We start from the raw sequence: 13,340 nt of genomic DNA on the forward strand, positions 1-13,340 counted from the left end.
AGGCTCATGTTGCTATGCATTAAGTTAACGGAGAATTAAACGCGGTGCGCCCCCCCCCCCCCCCCCTCCCGCCCCATGACCGGCTAGAGCAGTTCTAAGACAGTTATAAATATCACTAAATATTTGTCAAACTTTACATTGCTTGTTTGAATGCTGTAGGTAACAATTTGAGAAGACATTGTGGAGGTGCAAAGAGCAGTCTTGCATCTATTCTTGTCGTGCAGTTCCCGACCTGCTTTATGGTGTATGATGTCTCTTGTGTCTACGCCCACCCCTGTGAACCGTCATCAAACTAGCACCGACCTAGCTCTAACTATGGACCGAGCTGCTTAAAAATGTTTTTAAGATGGTTTCTTTTGCTATTAAAGCTTAGGCAGTTAAAATTAGGCATACGCCAAAATGGCCAGGAGCGTGACTATGTGATGAAAGCATTACGCCATCAAGCATTTCCAAAGGAAAAGCGAATCCGTCCTGATGCCGCTGTCACCTACGGAAATCAATTAAAATCCGATTGATTTCTAGTTCCTTCTATGAGTTGAAACATCCAAGGGGTTGACGCCTAAAAACGGTGAAAACGAAAGCGATGGTGATTGTACCAAATCTTGCGCCAAAAGGTTATTAAAATTAAAACTTCTAGTGCGCATTTCTTTCATTATCACAAATCCGTCACAATGGCTTAGCTCTGTGCATTATTTCATTGTGTTGCTTGCAGATGATCGCGTAAGTTAACCACATTTTGAGGACCACGGCATCATCACAAACAAGCAATGAAAGCTTTTCTCCACAGAACACCATGCTGCGTGGACACAGCCAGGCATCGCACTTTCGACTGGTTGGCCTGCTAATTGTGCAGTGGGCTTTTGCAGTAGTGTTGGTATATTGCGAATATTTATGTATTAGTATCTCTTTTAAAGTTTTAGTTTCTTGTATTATGTACGGTAGTGGCCATATTGCATCGTGAATTATAGTATATTGTATAGTGTACTTGCCATGTTGTAATATGCATTGCAGGATATGGTATAGCGTGATAAAGTATATTGTGTGGTAGCCTTTGCTGACTCACCGAGACCTTGTCAGCCCGAATAGAAATTATATTGCATATGCATATTGCATATTGCAATGCATAAGGCTTAAAATTCCGTTTGGTGATAAACATTGTGAAAGTTATGATAACCCTTGATCATAAATCTCTTAGATAACTATAGCAAAAGTATTCAAAACCTAGTCACGTCAATCACGCATATTGACGACAAGTATCACCACAAGTGACCATTGATTTTCTTTACAGGCACCTGCACTGTATGGATACAGCCTGGCATTACGCCTGCAGTTGATGGGTACCCGAGGCCAAGCGGCACCAAAGAGAAACACCGCAGACCTCGTCGCGGTATACAATGGAAATGGAAAACAGTCGGTCCGATGGACTACGACGCAAGCGTGAACATGTCTAAAAATAGCTCCACGTAGGGCATTACTGTCGTACCCGCTAGTCGGGGTCCACTTTCTGGAATTGCAACAGCGCGCCCACTCATGTGTGCCGTTCCGGTTTTCATGCGCCATGCAGTGCACATCGCGCGCGGACGAGGCATTTGAAAATGAGCAATCACATTCATCAAGTTGACGGTGAAAGAAGACACGTGTACCATCACCGGCGACGGCAGTCTTGCCCGCCAACGGGAAATGATGATGATCGCTAAGCATGCAACGCCTAGAGCACGCCGAGGCGTCGGTCGGGCCATCCTGTATATTTGAGCTGCTCCGCGGGTGTCATCACACGCGCCGCCGCCCGAGCTGTCGGGCGGCGGTGCGTTCTCGGTGCAAACTATCCCATTATGAACGGCGGCGGTGGCGCGGCCGGGCCCTCCCAAAGGTAATAGGGGCGGCAGGACGGCTCCGCCGCCCCGTTCGCCGGGCCGATCAATAGCGAAATAGAAACCGCCGCCGTCGTGACCGCGTCGAACCGGCCCAGAGACGGGGCAGCGCCGACCCGTCCGGGTGCGGACGGCCGAAGGCGGTCCCGGCCGGGCGGGTGCGGTCGCTGGGCCCATGACGTGTGCTGACAGCCAGCACTGGACACGCAGTGGGTGGGGCTGGCCCGTTGCAGTGTCAGCAGCTGAATGCCTGGTGCACTTTTAGCCCATCAGGCCAATGGGAAGATATATGATGCCCATCAGGCGTCGCCCGGCATGTGGGTGACGAAGTTATTTGCTAATATCTTCAGCTGGAAGACGTCTGCATGAAAATATATCGCCAAGGTAGGAAGATATAATGTAACATTTAACTAGGGTGATAAGGTCATGTTGATAAAACCATGTGGTTAAAAAGTGGTGACGCATTGCTTACGCATGGCTCTGTAGCCTACTATTTAGGGATAATTTATAGCGATAATTTAACACTCTTTTACAACGAATTAAATAACGAGGAAACATTGTATTCTGCTGCTTCTGAACCAAACGAAAACTTAAATACCGGCGTAAGCCCATTCTTCATGCACGACTTTCGCAAACTATGATCTGCAAGCACAAATCAGAGGATTTAAATATCTTTACATATATAAGAAAGCAGCGCTGGTCATCGCGCCACACACTTGAACGCAATGTAGTGAGGTAGCCTGTCCGTGAAAGTTACGACTGCGAGTTAAGGAAATTAAAGTGTAACGTATGCTTCGCTGGCGACCATTTCAGGAAACCGGAGAAACTGCTGAAATACGGCCACCGGCCAGACTGGTTTTCCGCGGAGGGTGCGGCCGCGGCCTGACGCGCCACTCCGGAGCGCCGCTGAGCTCACAGCCGGCGGTGCCGTCCGGCGGCGTGTTCTCACCTGTCCAGGGAGCCGTTGCTGTCTGCGCCGCTGGCCCGACCGGGTCGGCGGACGCAGCGGGTCAGCCGGATCACCACCAGGGCCGCACCGTCACCCGGCCGTGCGGCGGCGCTCATCGCCGCGGCCGGCCCTCAGTCTCCTCCGGCGCCGCGCTGCCCGGCCGCACGGCACGCCTGTCCCGGCGTCTGGGAGCCGGGCGCGGGGCCGGAGGTAACTGCAGTCTGCGGTGTCCGCCCTCTCGACAGAGGGGCTATCCTGGGGTCAAGGCTGTGACTGGGGCGCGGCCCGACGATTGGGTGCCAGAGTCGCCGCCGCCCACCGGCCGTGTCCAGGTCAATGTGAGGTCACGCGGCGCCCACCGGCGACGCTCTCGGTCAAAGCATGGCGGTCGTTGCATCGCGTTGACCGCGGTAGTTTCGTCTCACGGGGCGCGCGGGCATCACCAGGTCACAGCCGAGTGCTGCAGCGTCACTTTGTAGTGTGAACAGTGATTGTAGTGTTCGATCACCGTGCCTTCGCCACTGTACAGAGCTCCTCGGGTCATCATCAAACCACGGAACGACCGTCGAGTCATCACAGGGGCACTGCATGACCGCCGGGCCATCATCGAGTCACCGCCTCACCGCAGCGTCATCGCCAGGTCACTGCATGTCCGCCGGTTCATCACCAGGTGGTCCCAGTGTGCCCGCCGGGTCATCGCCAGGTCACTGTGATGTGACGAAAGGCCGGCGTTTGTCGGGGGCGCGGCGCTGCGACTCCAGCGGCAGCACTACCGGCACGTGACCAGCAGGCGGGTCACCAGCAGCAGCAGCAGCAGCAGCAGCGGAGACAGGAGCCAGGCTGGCCGGCCGGGCCGGCCGTCACATGACCCGCCCGTGTGCATCGCCTCGGGCCGCTGACCGCCTGCGGGCATCAGGAGACGCGTTACAGTCCCGATGTCGGGTCACTGGCGCTGCCGGGGTCAGAACAGCGCGGAGCTAATTGGCGGCCACTGCAAAGGGACAGTTACTTTGCGAAGGTCGAGGAGGCGGTCCATAATCCAGAACAAGCCGTATTCCTGCATTTCACGTAGATAATTTATATAATGCATAGTGGTATTTGACACAGCATTAGTGGTGTGTAGGCATTTTCCAATCAAAACCAAAACGAAACAGCTATACTGATGATAGTGGTGATAACGACTGATGATGGCCAACAGTTGTAAACAGAACAGCGAAAAACAGTAACAGCAAGCGGCGAAAGTTCAAACAGATGGAACACCAACTCGCATGTGGCGAATGGCAGCTGACGTGTATTCCGGCCCTATCAATGCCGGTCCAGACAACAACTCCATTTGCTATTGCGGACCTGCATCATGCCGCTGCGTGACTCAACATAAATCCCACAGCATTAACTGGATAAAAGACCGGAGAAAAACGGTAATGGTATCGGACCAGTTGGCCCATGTGGTAATTGCGAGAAGCCATACCAGCGATCCCTGTGATCTAATCGCCACCACAAAAATAACTGCGTAAAATATATCAAGGGTTAAGGAAGATGATTTGGGGCAAGGCGTTTCAATGATTTGGTAACATCGCCTAACTAGCGAGTCATGCTTTCATATAAAACATCGCATGAATCATAAACACAACAAATATGCGTACCAAGCAGGAAGGGTTATCAATCATCACGTCGCACCACATAATTAAATATGTAAGTCACTTATCAGGCTGATTGCACGCGAAAGCGTGATTTGAGCAATCGACACATTGCATTACACCCCTCAGTGTGTTTGGCACCTGACAGGATAACAGCATGCATCAGCCTATCACTAAAACGCTTGCAACTCCGTGATACCTCACAGCCCAACCAATGATTGGCAACCGCTAACGTGAGGGATGACTTTTGATCCTTTTGTTCCATCATTATTTGGCTGTCGGTCCAGATAATTTGGCGGAAAACCTATTTCTCTGGTCATTCTTATTCAGAAAGTGTTATGTTGACATGATTGACGCGAATAATAGTGTGGAGGTTATGTCAAAGGCCTTGATAAACCACAGATTGCCTAACATCTTCAAGGTCCGGTAATCCTCCATAAAATAGCTGTAGATGATAACACTACGCCAAACGAAACCCTACGTTTTTCCGCATCACATATGTATCACAATGTCACTCAAATTTGAATAAAAGATAAAGTCAGACCAGGGTCAAGTCACGTCAAGTCCACATCAAGGTCAATACTAGGCCCGGTCAGTGCCAATGCAAAACCGCTTTCCGGTTCGCGTAAAATTTGTTAAAGGTGTCGTCGTGTTCAGGTTGCATCATTCATTGACATTAAATTCATCACAGAACATTTTTTTTGTGTGTAAAATTCAACCGCATGCGCGTGCGCACACACATGAGCGTACGTGCTGGGGTACAGCAGTTCCGGCCAAAATATGGGACTGGTGCTCTAACATTTTGGAAAGATCGGGGTCGCCGGGGCACCTCTCCCGCGTTGCTGACCAAGCAACACGACTATGCTCGACAGCTCGACAGGAAATTGGGTGCGGCACACATATCAAGCTAAAGTTCACCGTGGGGATTGCCGGCCATTATGGCGAACTCTGCTGGCAAAGGTCATCTTGACATTCACGTTCCAATGTCATAGTGTTGCTGCCAGTCCTGATCGTGTTGTAGCCGCAGCGGCGGCCAGGGCCTTCGGCATCGCTCAGTCGACTGGCACTCGCAGTGGCACGTTCAGGACAGCAGCAGCAGCAGCAGTGCAGGCGCGTATGGTCAACGTGCGCCTTCTAACCGACGACGTCACTGGCGGATAATCTAGATGCGTCTTTTAAAGTATGTCAGCCGATGTTAGCCTGCAGCTGTGACAGCTGCCCGCGCTACCGTTCGGCAGGCGCGCAGGAGACCCGACTTGAGCGCGCTTAGGTCCCAGTGTCTCAGGCAAAAATAGGGTAATATTGGGACAGTTATCTACACAAACCTTTGGAAGGGGATGCAAGCTCGCCCGCAGAATTCTGTAGAATTTAGCTTCTCAGAAAACAACAGCTCTATTTATTAGCCACCAATGCCAGGGTAGCAGCATGTGTGTCACTCGCGGCATTGGCTATCACACGGGCTCTTTGTTGGACGTGACCTTTGTCGGCAACCTGATACGATATCGCACCCATGACTTACACTGGTTGGAACGAAATCCATGGATTTAATGCACTGCATAAATATATACACAATACACAAGGTTTCTCCTGGAAGCGAAGGCGACCGTTCAAGCACTTCACTGGTACAAGCCCAGCTTCGTGATCTGAATAAATGCAGAAACGCGTTCAGCTGAAATATCCCAAATTGGTCATTCGACAGTGACAAACATTAAACATTTGGTTCACACATGCTCGGGAGGGAGCCGTTCCAAGGTATTTTTAAAGAATAATTTCCGAACGGCGTTCGGAGAACGGGAAGAGTTCAGTCCGATCCGCTAGTGGAGTGTTGGACGAAGCCGTACATCTCTGAGATAGTTTCTCAGACAATCAGACAATTCGATTTAGAACTACAACAAATCCATTCACCTCCAGTCAGATACGAAGGTCAGACGGAGGTCGAAACCAATCTGTCTTTTTGTCAGATAGCTGTTTATCGGGTAGGTTATGGTGCTTATCTCGTATTCGTTAATAGCAGGGACGGAAACAGGCATTTCCTACCACCGTCGTGATGGCCGGAGGCGGTCACTGATCTAAGATGACCCGGATTGACCTTTTTCTTTAGGAACATACCGCCCAGTGTTATCCTTGACGGTTGTTCCAATTCAAAAATCAGAACAATGTCGCAGGTTTTTGGTCACCATGGCCTTCTTAAGGTCAAACGAGGTCACTGCCCTGAAAGGGACACAGTTTATGTTTTGCTTAGAACAGGTATCTTGGCTCCAGGCATGAGAAGGTCTGAGGTTACTTGGGACACCATTCTTGAGTTCGACCTTATTTGACCTTGTTTGACCCAAATGTCAAGACCTAGGAAGCTCAAATATGGAAAAAGGGAATTCATTTTTAGGCCTACCTACACCGTGTATTTGGCGTATCAGTTTGCTATCCCTCTCAGTTTTAGATCTCAGGGGGTCAAATTAACCCCCATCCCAACCGAGCGCGTCGTAGTCAGCCGGCCGCCCGGGTGCATGTCTAACTGCATGGAACTGTTGAAGGTCTTCTCTAGAATCGGAGACTCTTGTTTGCCTCGGGTAGCAGGTAGTTAGGGCTGTAAATTGTGCCAATTTTCGATGCATTGATCTACTGTAAGAACAGTAATCTTAGGCTTTGCAAGAGGTGCAGGTGATCTGACCACCAGTGTTGTTATATGTGCTCCACACAACTCTCCCTACATCCACGGAATGGCCGGTAAACGCGTACATGCCGTCGTCCTCTGTACCGTCACATGCTGTGGATGCGGAAGCTATTGTCCCTCGGAACATGTCTTACAACAGCATTCATAGCCAGCATTCGTGCAACCGTGGCCGTAACGTGATCACTAATCAGCGCCACCTAGAGTACTTTCAACCTCTAAATTGACCCTATTAATGGTTCCAAAACAATCGACCGTAAGAACTCCTAAATGCCAAATGCGTGATTCGGACTTAACGGGGCTAATCCTGCCAGGGGTCGAAACAAAGAGAGAAGCGACTCGATGGCTCGCGGCCAAATGCCTCCCAATATATTTTTTCCGGGGTCTCGAACCTCAACGGGGCGTTTCGATGCTCTGATTGCGGTGCAGCCGGCTCAGCCCTGCACATCGATTGGCCCCGTCCTCCACAGACCGAACCGGTCCGGCCCTCCAATCTCCCAAATGATTGTCTGGTGGTTGGACAAGAACAATATTGGCTGAACGGGGATAACCGTCGCCGCGGCGACCGTCTGTGGACAAGAGCTACGGGTGACTTTGTTTCTGGTCGCCATCGGCTCGGTGTCTTCCTGTAGCACTTAGGTATGCCGTCGGTGTGTCAGACAAAGCTGCGGCTGTGACGAGGTAGCCCGACAGACAAAGTCCAATTATCGTCGACATTATCGCGCGGCCAGACGCCGCCACGTGACGGGCGCACGATGACATCTGCTGGCTGCAATAATATTGCTATAGAACGGTATTTCCATTTCGCTCTTTTCGATAGTTCCAGGAACCCAATCGCCAAGGCGACGGATTAAATTGAAGTAAATTGCTTTTTGGATGAGTGCACACCCCTGAGCCGCATAAGTTCCGGTGATTGCATGCACCTGAGTTTGACGCCACCGAATTCCAGGCGCGCTTGGCTATTCTCAAACAAAACGTTTGAGCATGCATTGCAAGACTCCTGAGCCATAGGATGACATCGGTCATTAGGCGACGACAGACGCCATCCGTGCCCAGGCATCAGATCACTTAGTTGTATTGATCACTTAGTTAACGATGTTATTAGGAGGAAGGCGTGACATTCGGGCTCACTGTCTTCCACAAAAAGATTCAATCCGAGATCCAGAAGGCCCTGCATGGACTCCTGGAAAAATGGGCAAAACTGGTAATGTAACGCTACTTTGCAACATAACTGCTTTTACCTGTACATGGTCACATGCACTTTGATACTTCTGTTAACGTTTCCTCTAAAGCTCTACTCAGGCAAGCCACCGCCTTTTCAACAACTTCATATGGCTGTCTTTGTGATCGGCTATATGACAACTATCAAGAAAGCATAGCATCACGAGCGTTATAGTGCCATATTATTGGGAACGTACATTGATTAATGTGCGTGGTGAAAAGCCCCTCCTAGCATTTATTCACACTCGGCTCAGCCATCCGATCGCTGATTCCGGCCACCACGAGATTGGAATGCCTCCTGTTTGTTCGCTGACAGACAGTACCGCCTGCCCGTGTTCGTTCGAACCGGCTGCTCTCATATATCAAACACACACAGAAAGGCGGGATACAAATCACGCTGGGTCATCCCATGTTTTTCTGTCTGTTTTGCAATCGGCCACCGAAGTTAGCGGCAAGAGTTCTTTCCTGAGCCTCGCCACGGTCAATGGCAAATCTGGTCACGTCCGTAGGAGCCGAGTTTCTCCCGCAGTCAGGTCCTTAGTCGGCGTCTCGCGCGCAGTCAAGTCCTTAGTCGGCGTCTCCCGTGCAGTCGGATCCTTAGTCGGCGTTTCTCCCGCAGTCAGGTCCTTAGTCGGCGTCTCGCGCGCAGTCAAGTCCTTAGTCAGGCGTCTCCCGTGCAGTCGGATCCTTAGTCGGCGTTTCTCCCGCAGTCAGGTCCTTAGTCGGCATCTCGCGCGCAGTCAAGTCCTTAGTCGGCGTCTCCCGTGCAGTCGGATCCTTAGTCGGCGTCTCCCGCGCAGTCCGATCCTTAGTCGGCGTCTCCCGCGCAGTCAGGTCCTTAGTCGGCGTCTCCCGCGCAGTCAGGTCCTTAGTCGGCGTCTCCCGCCAGTCGGATCCTTAGTCGGCGTCTCCCGCGCAGTCAGGTCCTTATTCGGCGTCTCCCTATAGCGCTGACAAAAATACACCCCCCGAAAAAATCCCTAGGGGATGCACACGACCACGGCGCATCCACGGCATACAAAACCTCCGGAGTCGTGATCAACGACTAATCTCTACCAGAGCAGGGCACGCCTAGCCTCCGCGGAGGCACCATAGCTTCTACACGCACTCGTCTACGTGGGAGCAAGCCGGCGCGGGGAAGGGGAAGGGGGCGCCTGAGCACTTCAGGTAAGTGTCGGCGACACCCTGAGGTACTGATGTATTGGGAACCTCGCTAAAGACGATTTTCAATCGAAATGGGCCAACAATTTTTATTAATATAACTTCCGTTGACGCCATGTGTATCTGGAAATGTTCAACAGTCAGTCAGAATCAATCAGTGATGCAACTCATGCTAGGTAGCTTTGAACATGCGCGCTTGCAAATCTTAGCGACATAAATCTCGACGCTGGGCATAGCGTTCTCCGTAGGCTCTCTGCACGGACCGAAGCGGGGCGAGTGGTCAATGGTGATGACGATCCAAAGGTGCCCCACGCCTTGGGAAAGAGGAAAGGCGCCCCTGATGACTGAAAGAGCGCCCATGTGGTTTGAAAATATGTCCCGAAGTCTAGACGAATGTCCTGAAGAGTAAAAGAACATGGAAAGCTTCCGTACTGGGACGGCGCCCTCCGAGGACCCAATCCGGCACTCGCGTTGTCTATGTCCCGAGGGCAAGAAGAGCGCCCTTGGCAATAAAATGGCGCCCCAACAGCCCGATGGCTCAAAGAGCGCCCCTGGAATGCGGAAATGCGTCCCGAGGATAAGAGGAACGCCCTACGGAATTAAAGGGTTCCTCAAACCCCGGAGGGAAGCCCTGAGAGCTAAAAGGGCGTCGCTAACGTTTCAAATATGTTCCGAGACCAGGTCCAAGACGCCCTAAAAGAACAAAAGATCACCCAATACCCAGATAGAGCTCCCGAGAGCTAAAGGGGTGTCCTTGTGATTTGAATTCACGTCACTAAGTCTAGAAAAACGCCTTAAAGATTAAAGGGCGCCCCAAAGGAACGAGTGGCGTCCTCGAGGAGCCCACAGCCTGGAAAGGCGCCTCCGATGGCCAATAAGGCGCCCCCGACGCATGAAAATATGTCCCGGGGGTGAAAGAAACTCCTTTTAGAACAGAAGGGTGTTCTTCTCCCAGAAGGGCCACCCCTTAGAGCTTCCAGAGCGTCCTTGAGGTCTGAAAATGGGTCCTGATACCTAGAATAACGTCTTAAAGAACAAAAGGACGTCCAAACAAAAGAGCATAAACTTCTGAGGGGTGGTTCCGAGGGCTCAAAGAGTGCTGCTGGGGTTTGAACGCGTTCTCTAGGTTTAAATGGACGGGAAAAATTCAAATGACTTCCCTTATATCCGGAAATGACACCCCTTGGGCTAGACGGACACCCTAAAAATAAAATAGTGGGACAAATTCTGGAGGGGCCCCCAAGGTACTAAAAGGGCGTCACTGAGGCCCGAAAACATTACGAGGGCGTTGCAGAGGTTCTTGGGACTCAAAGGGCACCCTAAGGGCCCAGGGTAGCCTTGGGTGACCTTGGGTCTTTAAATAAGCGCCCATAGTGTTTGGAGAATAAAGAGGTGTAACCTTCAGGACATATTAGTTTTAACACGCGCCCGAGTGGCCGGCTAGACACCCTTCGCTCGGGTGGGGGTGAGGGGTCACTTTGACCCCAACTGAGATCTTGGGAACTAAGAAAGCTAGAGGCACCAAATTCACAGAGTGTCTTGGCCTGTACGTGAGCCCACTTAGGTGAAAGTTAGAACTTCCTGGGTTGTAACCTTCAGGTTCAATCACGTCAAACAAGGTCAAATTCCAGGTTGGTCTCTTAAGTGCCCCCAGAACCCAGGCAACTGTTTCTAAGCAAAAGATCACAAGCCCACTTGAGGTCAGTGGCCTTGTTTGACCTTTTGAAGGTCATGGTGACCAAAGCCGTACAAGACTACTCTGAGTTTTGTATTTGAATAAGCGACAAAGATTACGCTAAGCAGCATGTTCTTAAAACAAAATTTCGACCCCACCATCTTAGGTCAATGACCTGTTCTAACCTCTAAGAAGTCAATGAAAGATGTATAATGCGATTCCTGTTGTCAATAAATTCGAAATGAGTACCACAAACTATTCCATACAGCAAGCCCTAGAGTAATAAATTAGGTTGGTTTTGACCTTGGTTTAACCTTCATAACTGACCTTATGTCAACGTTATTTGCTCATCCAATATTTTTGGTGCCTAAGGAAGCATCTCAGGGATGCATGACTTCGTCTAACACTCCGTTATTACATCAGACTGGACGACTCCCTAGAAATTGTTTTCGCTGAAGCCATGACCTGACTTTGACCTGCCATAAGTCAGCGACCGTACAAGGCACATCTAATTTTTTTTCTATCAGACGATCCGCTCTTCAATTGTCTACAGCTATGCAAAATTTGGCGCGGCTGCGCCACGCCGGTCGGAAACCATTCTGGAAAAACCTTTGGCGGGGATCAATTTGACCCCCTCCACCCGAGCGCGTGTTAAGGCAAGACGTTGCAGATTCATAGGCGTCCGTGCGGCATGATGGAGCCTATAGCTCCTAGCATGACAGAGGAAATTGAATACGTGTGACGATGAAACTTCCGTCTTTGTGCTGCCTGCACTTCAGCACCATCGCGAACCACGCTCATACAACGGTCCGCTGCCGTATGTCACGCTCAGTCCCGTACTCCGGCAGTTCAGTGGCAGAGATTCCGCCCCACCACCGCAGTATTACGTGCCATGGGGCTAAAATAGCACCTCAGGCGTAGCGTAATGACAGAAAGTGTCCGGATACCTGCCAGGCCAGGCGACTCGGGGCCATCTCTCCTGCAGGCTTTGCTCGTCAGAATACAAAACAAATAATAAACGATAATATACTTTTAGAACCTCACCTGCCACCTTTACCATGCGTAAGCATTGGCGCCCCAGTAACCGGCGGCGGCCCCTGGAGGATGATATCATCCCTCTTTCACGGTAAGGCATCACATATGAATGAATGAAAAGTTGACAGTATGCAGCTGAATTAAACTGCCGCAGCACCAGTCCGTCTCAAAGCCGTCTCAAGAAGGGCGGTCGTGGAGGGGGGGGGGGGGTGGTTGTGGTGGGGGGGAAGGGGGGGGGGGGCTGAGTTGGCCGCGTGGCAGCGCAAGGTGAGCGGTCCCGATGGCTGCGTCAGCTTTTATTACGTGATAAGACAATGAACAAAGGCTTCTCGAGCAGTTCCTACGCGCTAATGCTCGTCGTCAAGCGACAGTCGCCGGAGATGATGGTGCACGACACGACCAAGCGGCGTCAACAAGGCTGGAACACTGCTTCACAAACAGGACTCGGAACACGGCGGTTGGCTCGATTTTTAGTCGCAGTTCCTTGAAATTGGCCGTGATGAGACATGTTTGCATAGCACTGGTACCTCTGCTTAAGAATGCTAAGTTTCCTTCGTCGTCTGTTCATTGGTGTAACAGCCAGTAAAAATCAAGCGGCGAGCGCCATGGTTCTTTGAATTCAAACTGCTTACCTTGCCCGGTGCTAGCGAGTATTTTCCTAGCACCAACTACCTATGTATACAGATAAAGCACGATGTAGACCTCCCGTACCTCTGGTTTCCCAGACGCGCAGTGGTTAACGCAGACGCAGAAGCATTAACCGTCACCTGATTCGGGGCCTGAGGGGCGAAGCTGTTGCTGGGAAAATGAGCCGAGAAGGTGGCCGCTCGGTGGGGGGGGGGGGGGGGGGGGCGAGAGGAAGGCCAATGCATGAAGCACATTGCATCTAATGCACGTCATTACAACCACCGGGGGTACATAAAATGGTCCAAAAAGTCACCCCACCGCCTCCAAAGACAGTACGGACCGTGGATTACGGGCTAAGGCGGCCCGCGAATGGAGCGGACAGCTGTCCTGGAAAAGACATTTACTATTTCCGTGAGCAGGGATACAGTGCTTGCAGGAACAGATTTCAGATACCAAGTTCTTAGGCCTCGGACATCTGGACTTGCACCGTCGTGCA

At 51.2% G+C, this 13,340-nt stretch overlaps 1 protein-coding gene across 1 annotated transcript in view; it reads right to left on the bottom strand.

Annotated features, from left to right (window-relative positions):
- Positions 1 to 2,973: 2,973 nt before the first annotated feature.
- The window catches only part of LOC119102790 (cell adhesion molecule 2), a 31,466-nt gene continuing 21,099 nt past the window's right edge, over positions 2,974 to 13,340 (bottom strand). Inside the window, exon 6 of the mRNA XM_037226244.1 lies at positions 2,974 to 3,723. Within this exon, the coding sequence (XP_037082139.1) occupies positions 3,590 to 3,723 (134 nt within the window). The 3' untranslated portion in view covers positions 2,974 to 3,589. The remainder of the gene's footprint in view (positions 3,724 to 13,340) is intronic.

This window comes from Pollicipes pollicipes, unplaced genomic scaffold, assembly GCF_011947565.3.
Source record: "Pollicipes pollicipes isolate AB1234 unplaced genomic scaffold, Ppol_2.1 Scaffold_5724;HRSCAF=6776_pilon_pilon_pilon, whole genome shotgun sequence".
Lineage (NCBI taxonomy): Eukaryota > Metazoa > Arthropoda > Thecostraca > Pollicipedomorpha > Pollicipedidae > Pollicipes > Pollicipes pollicipes.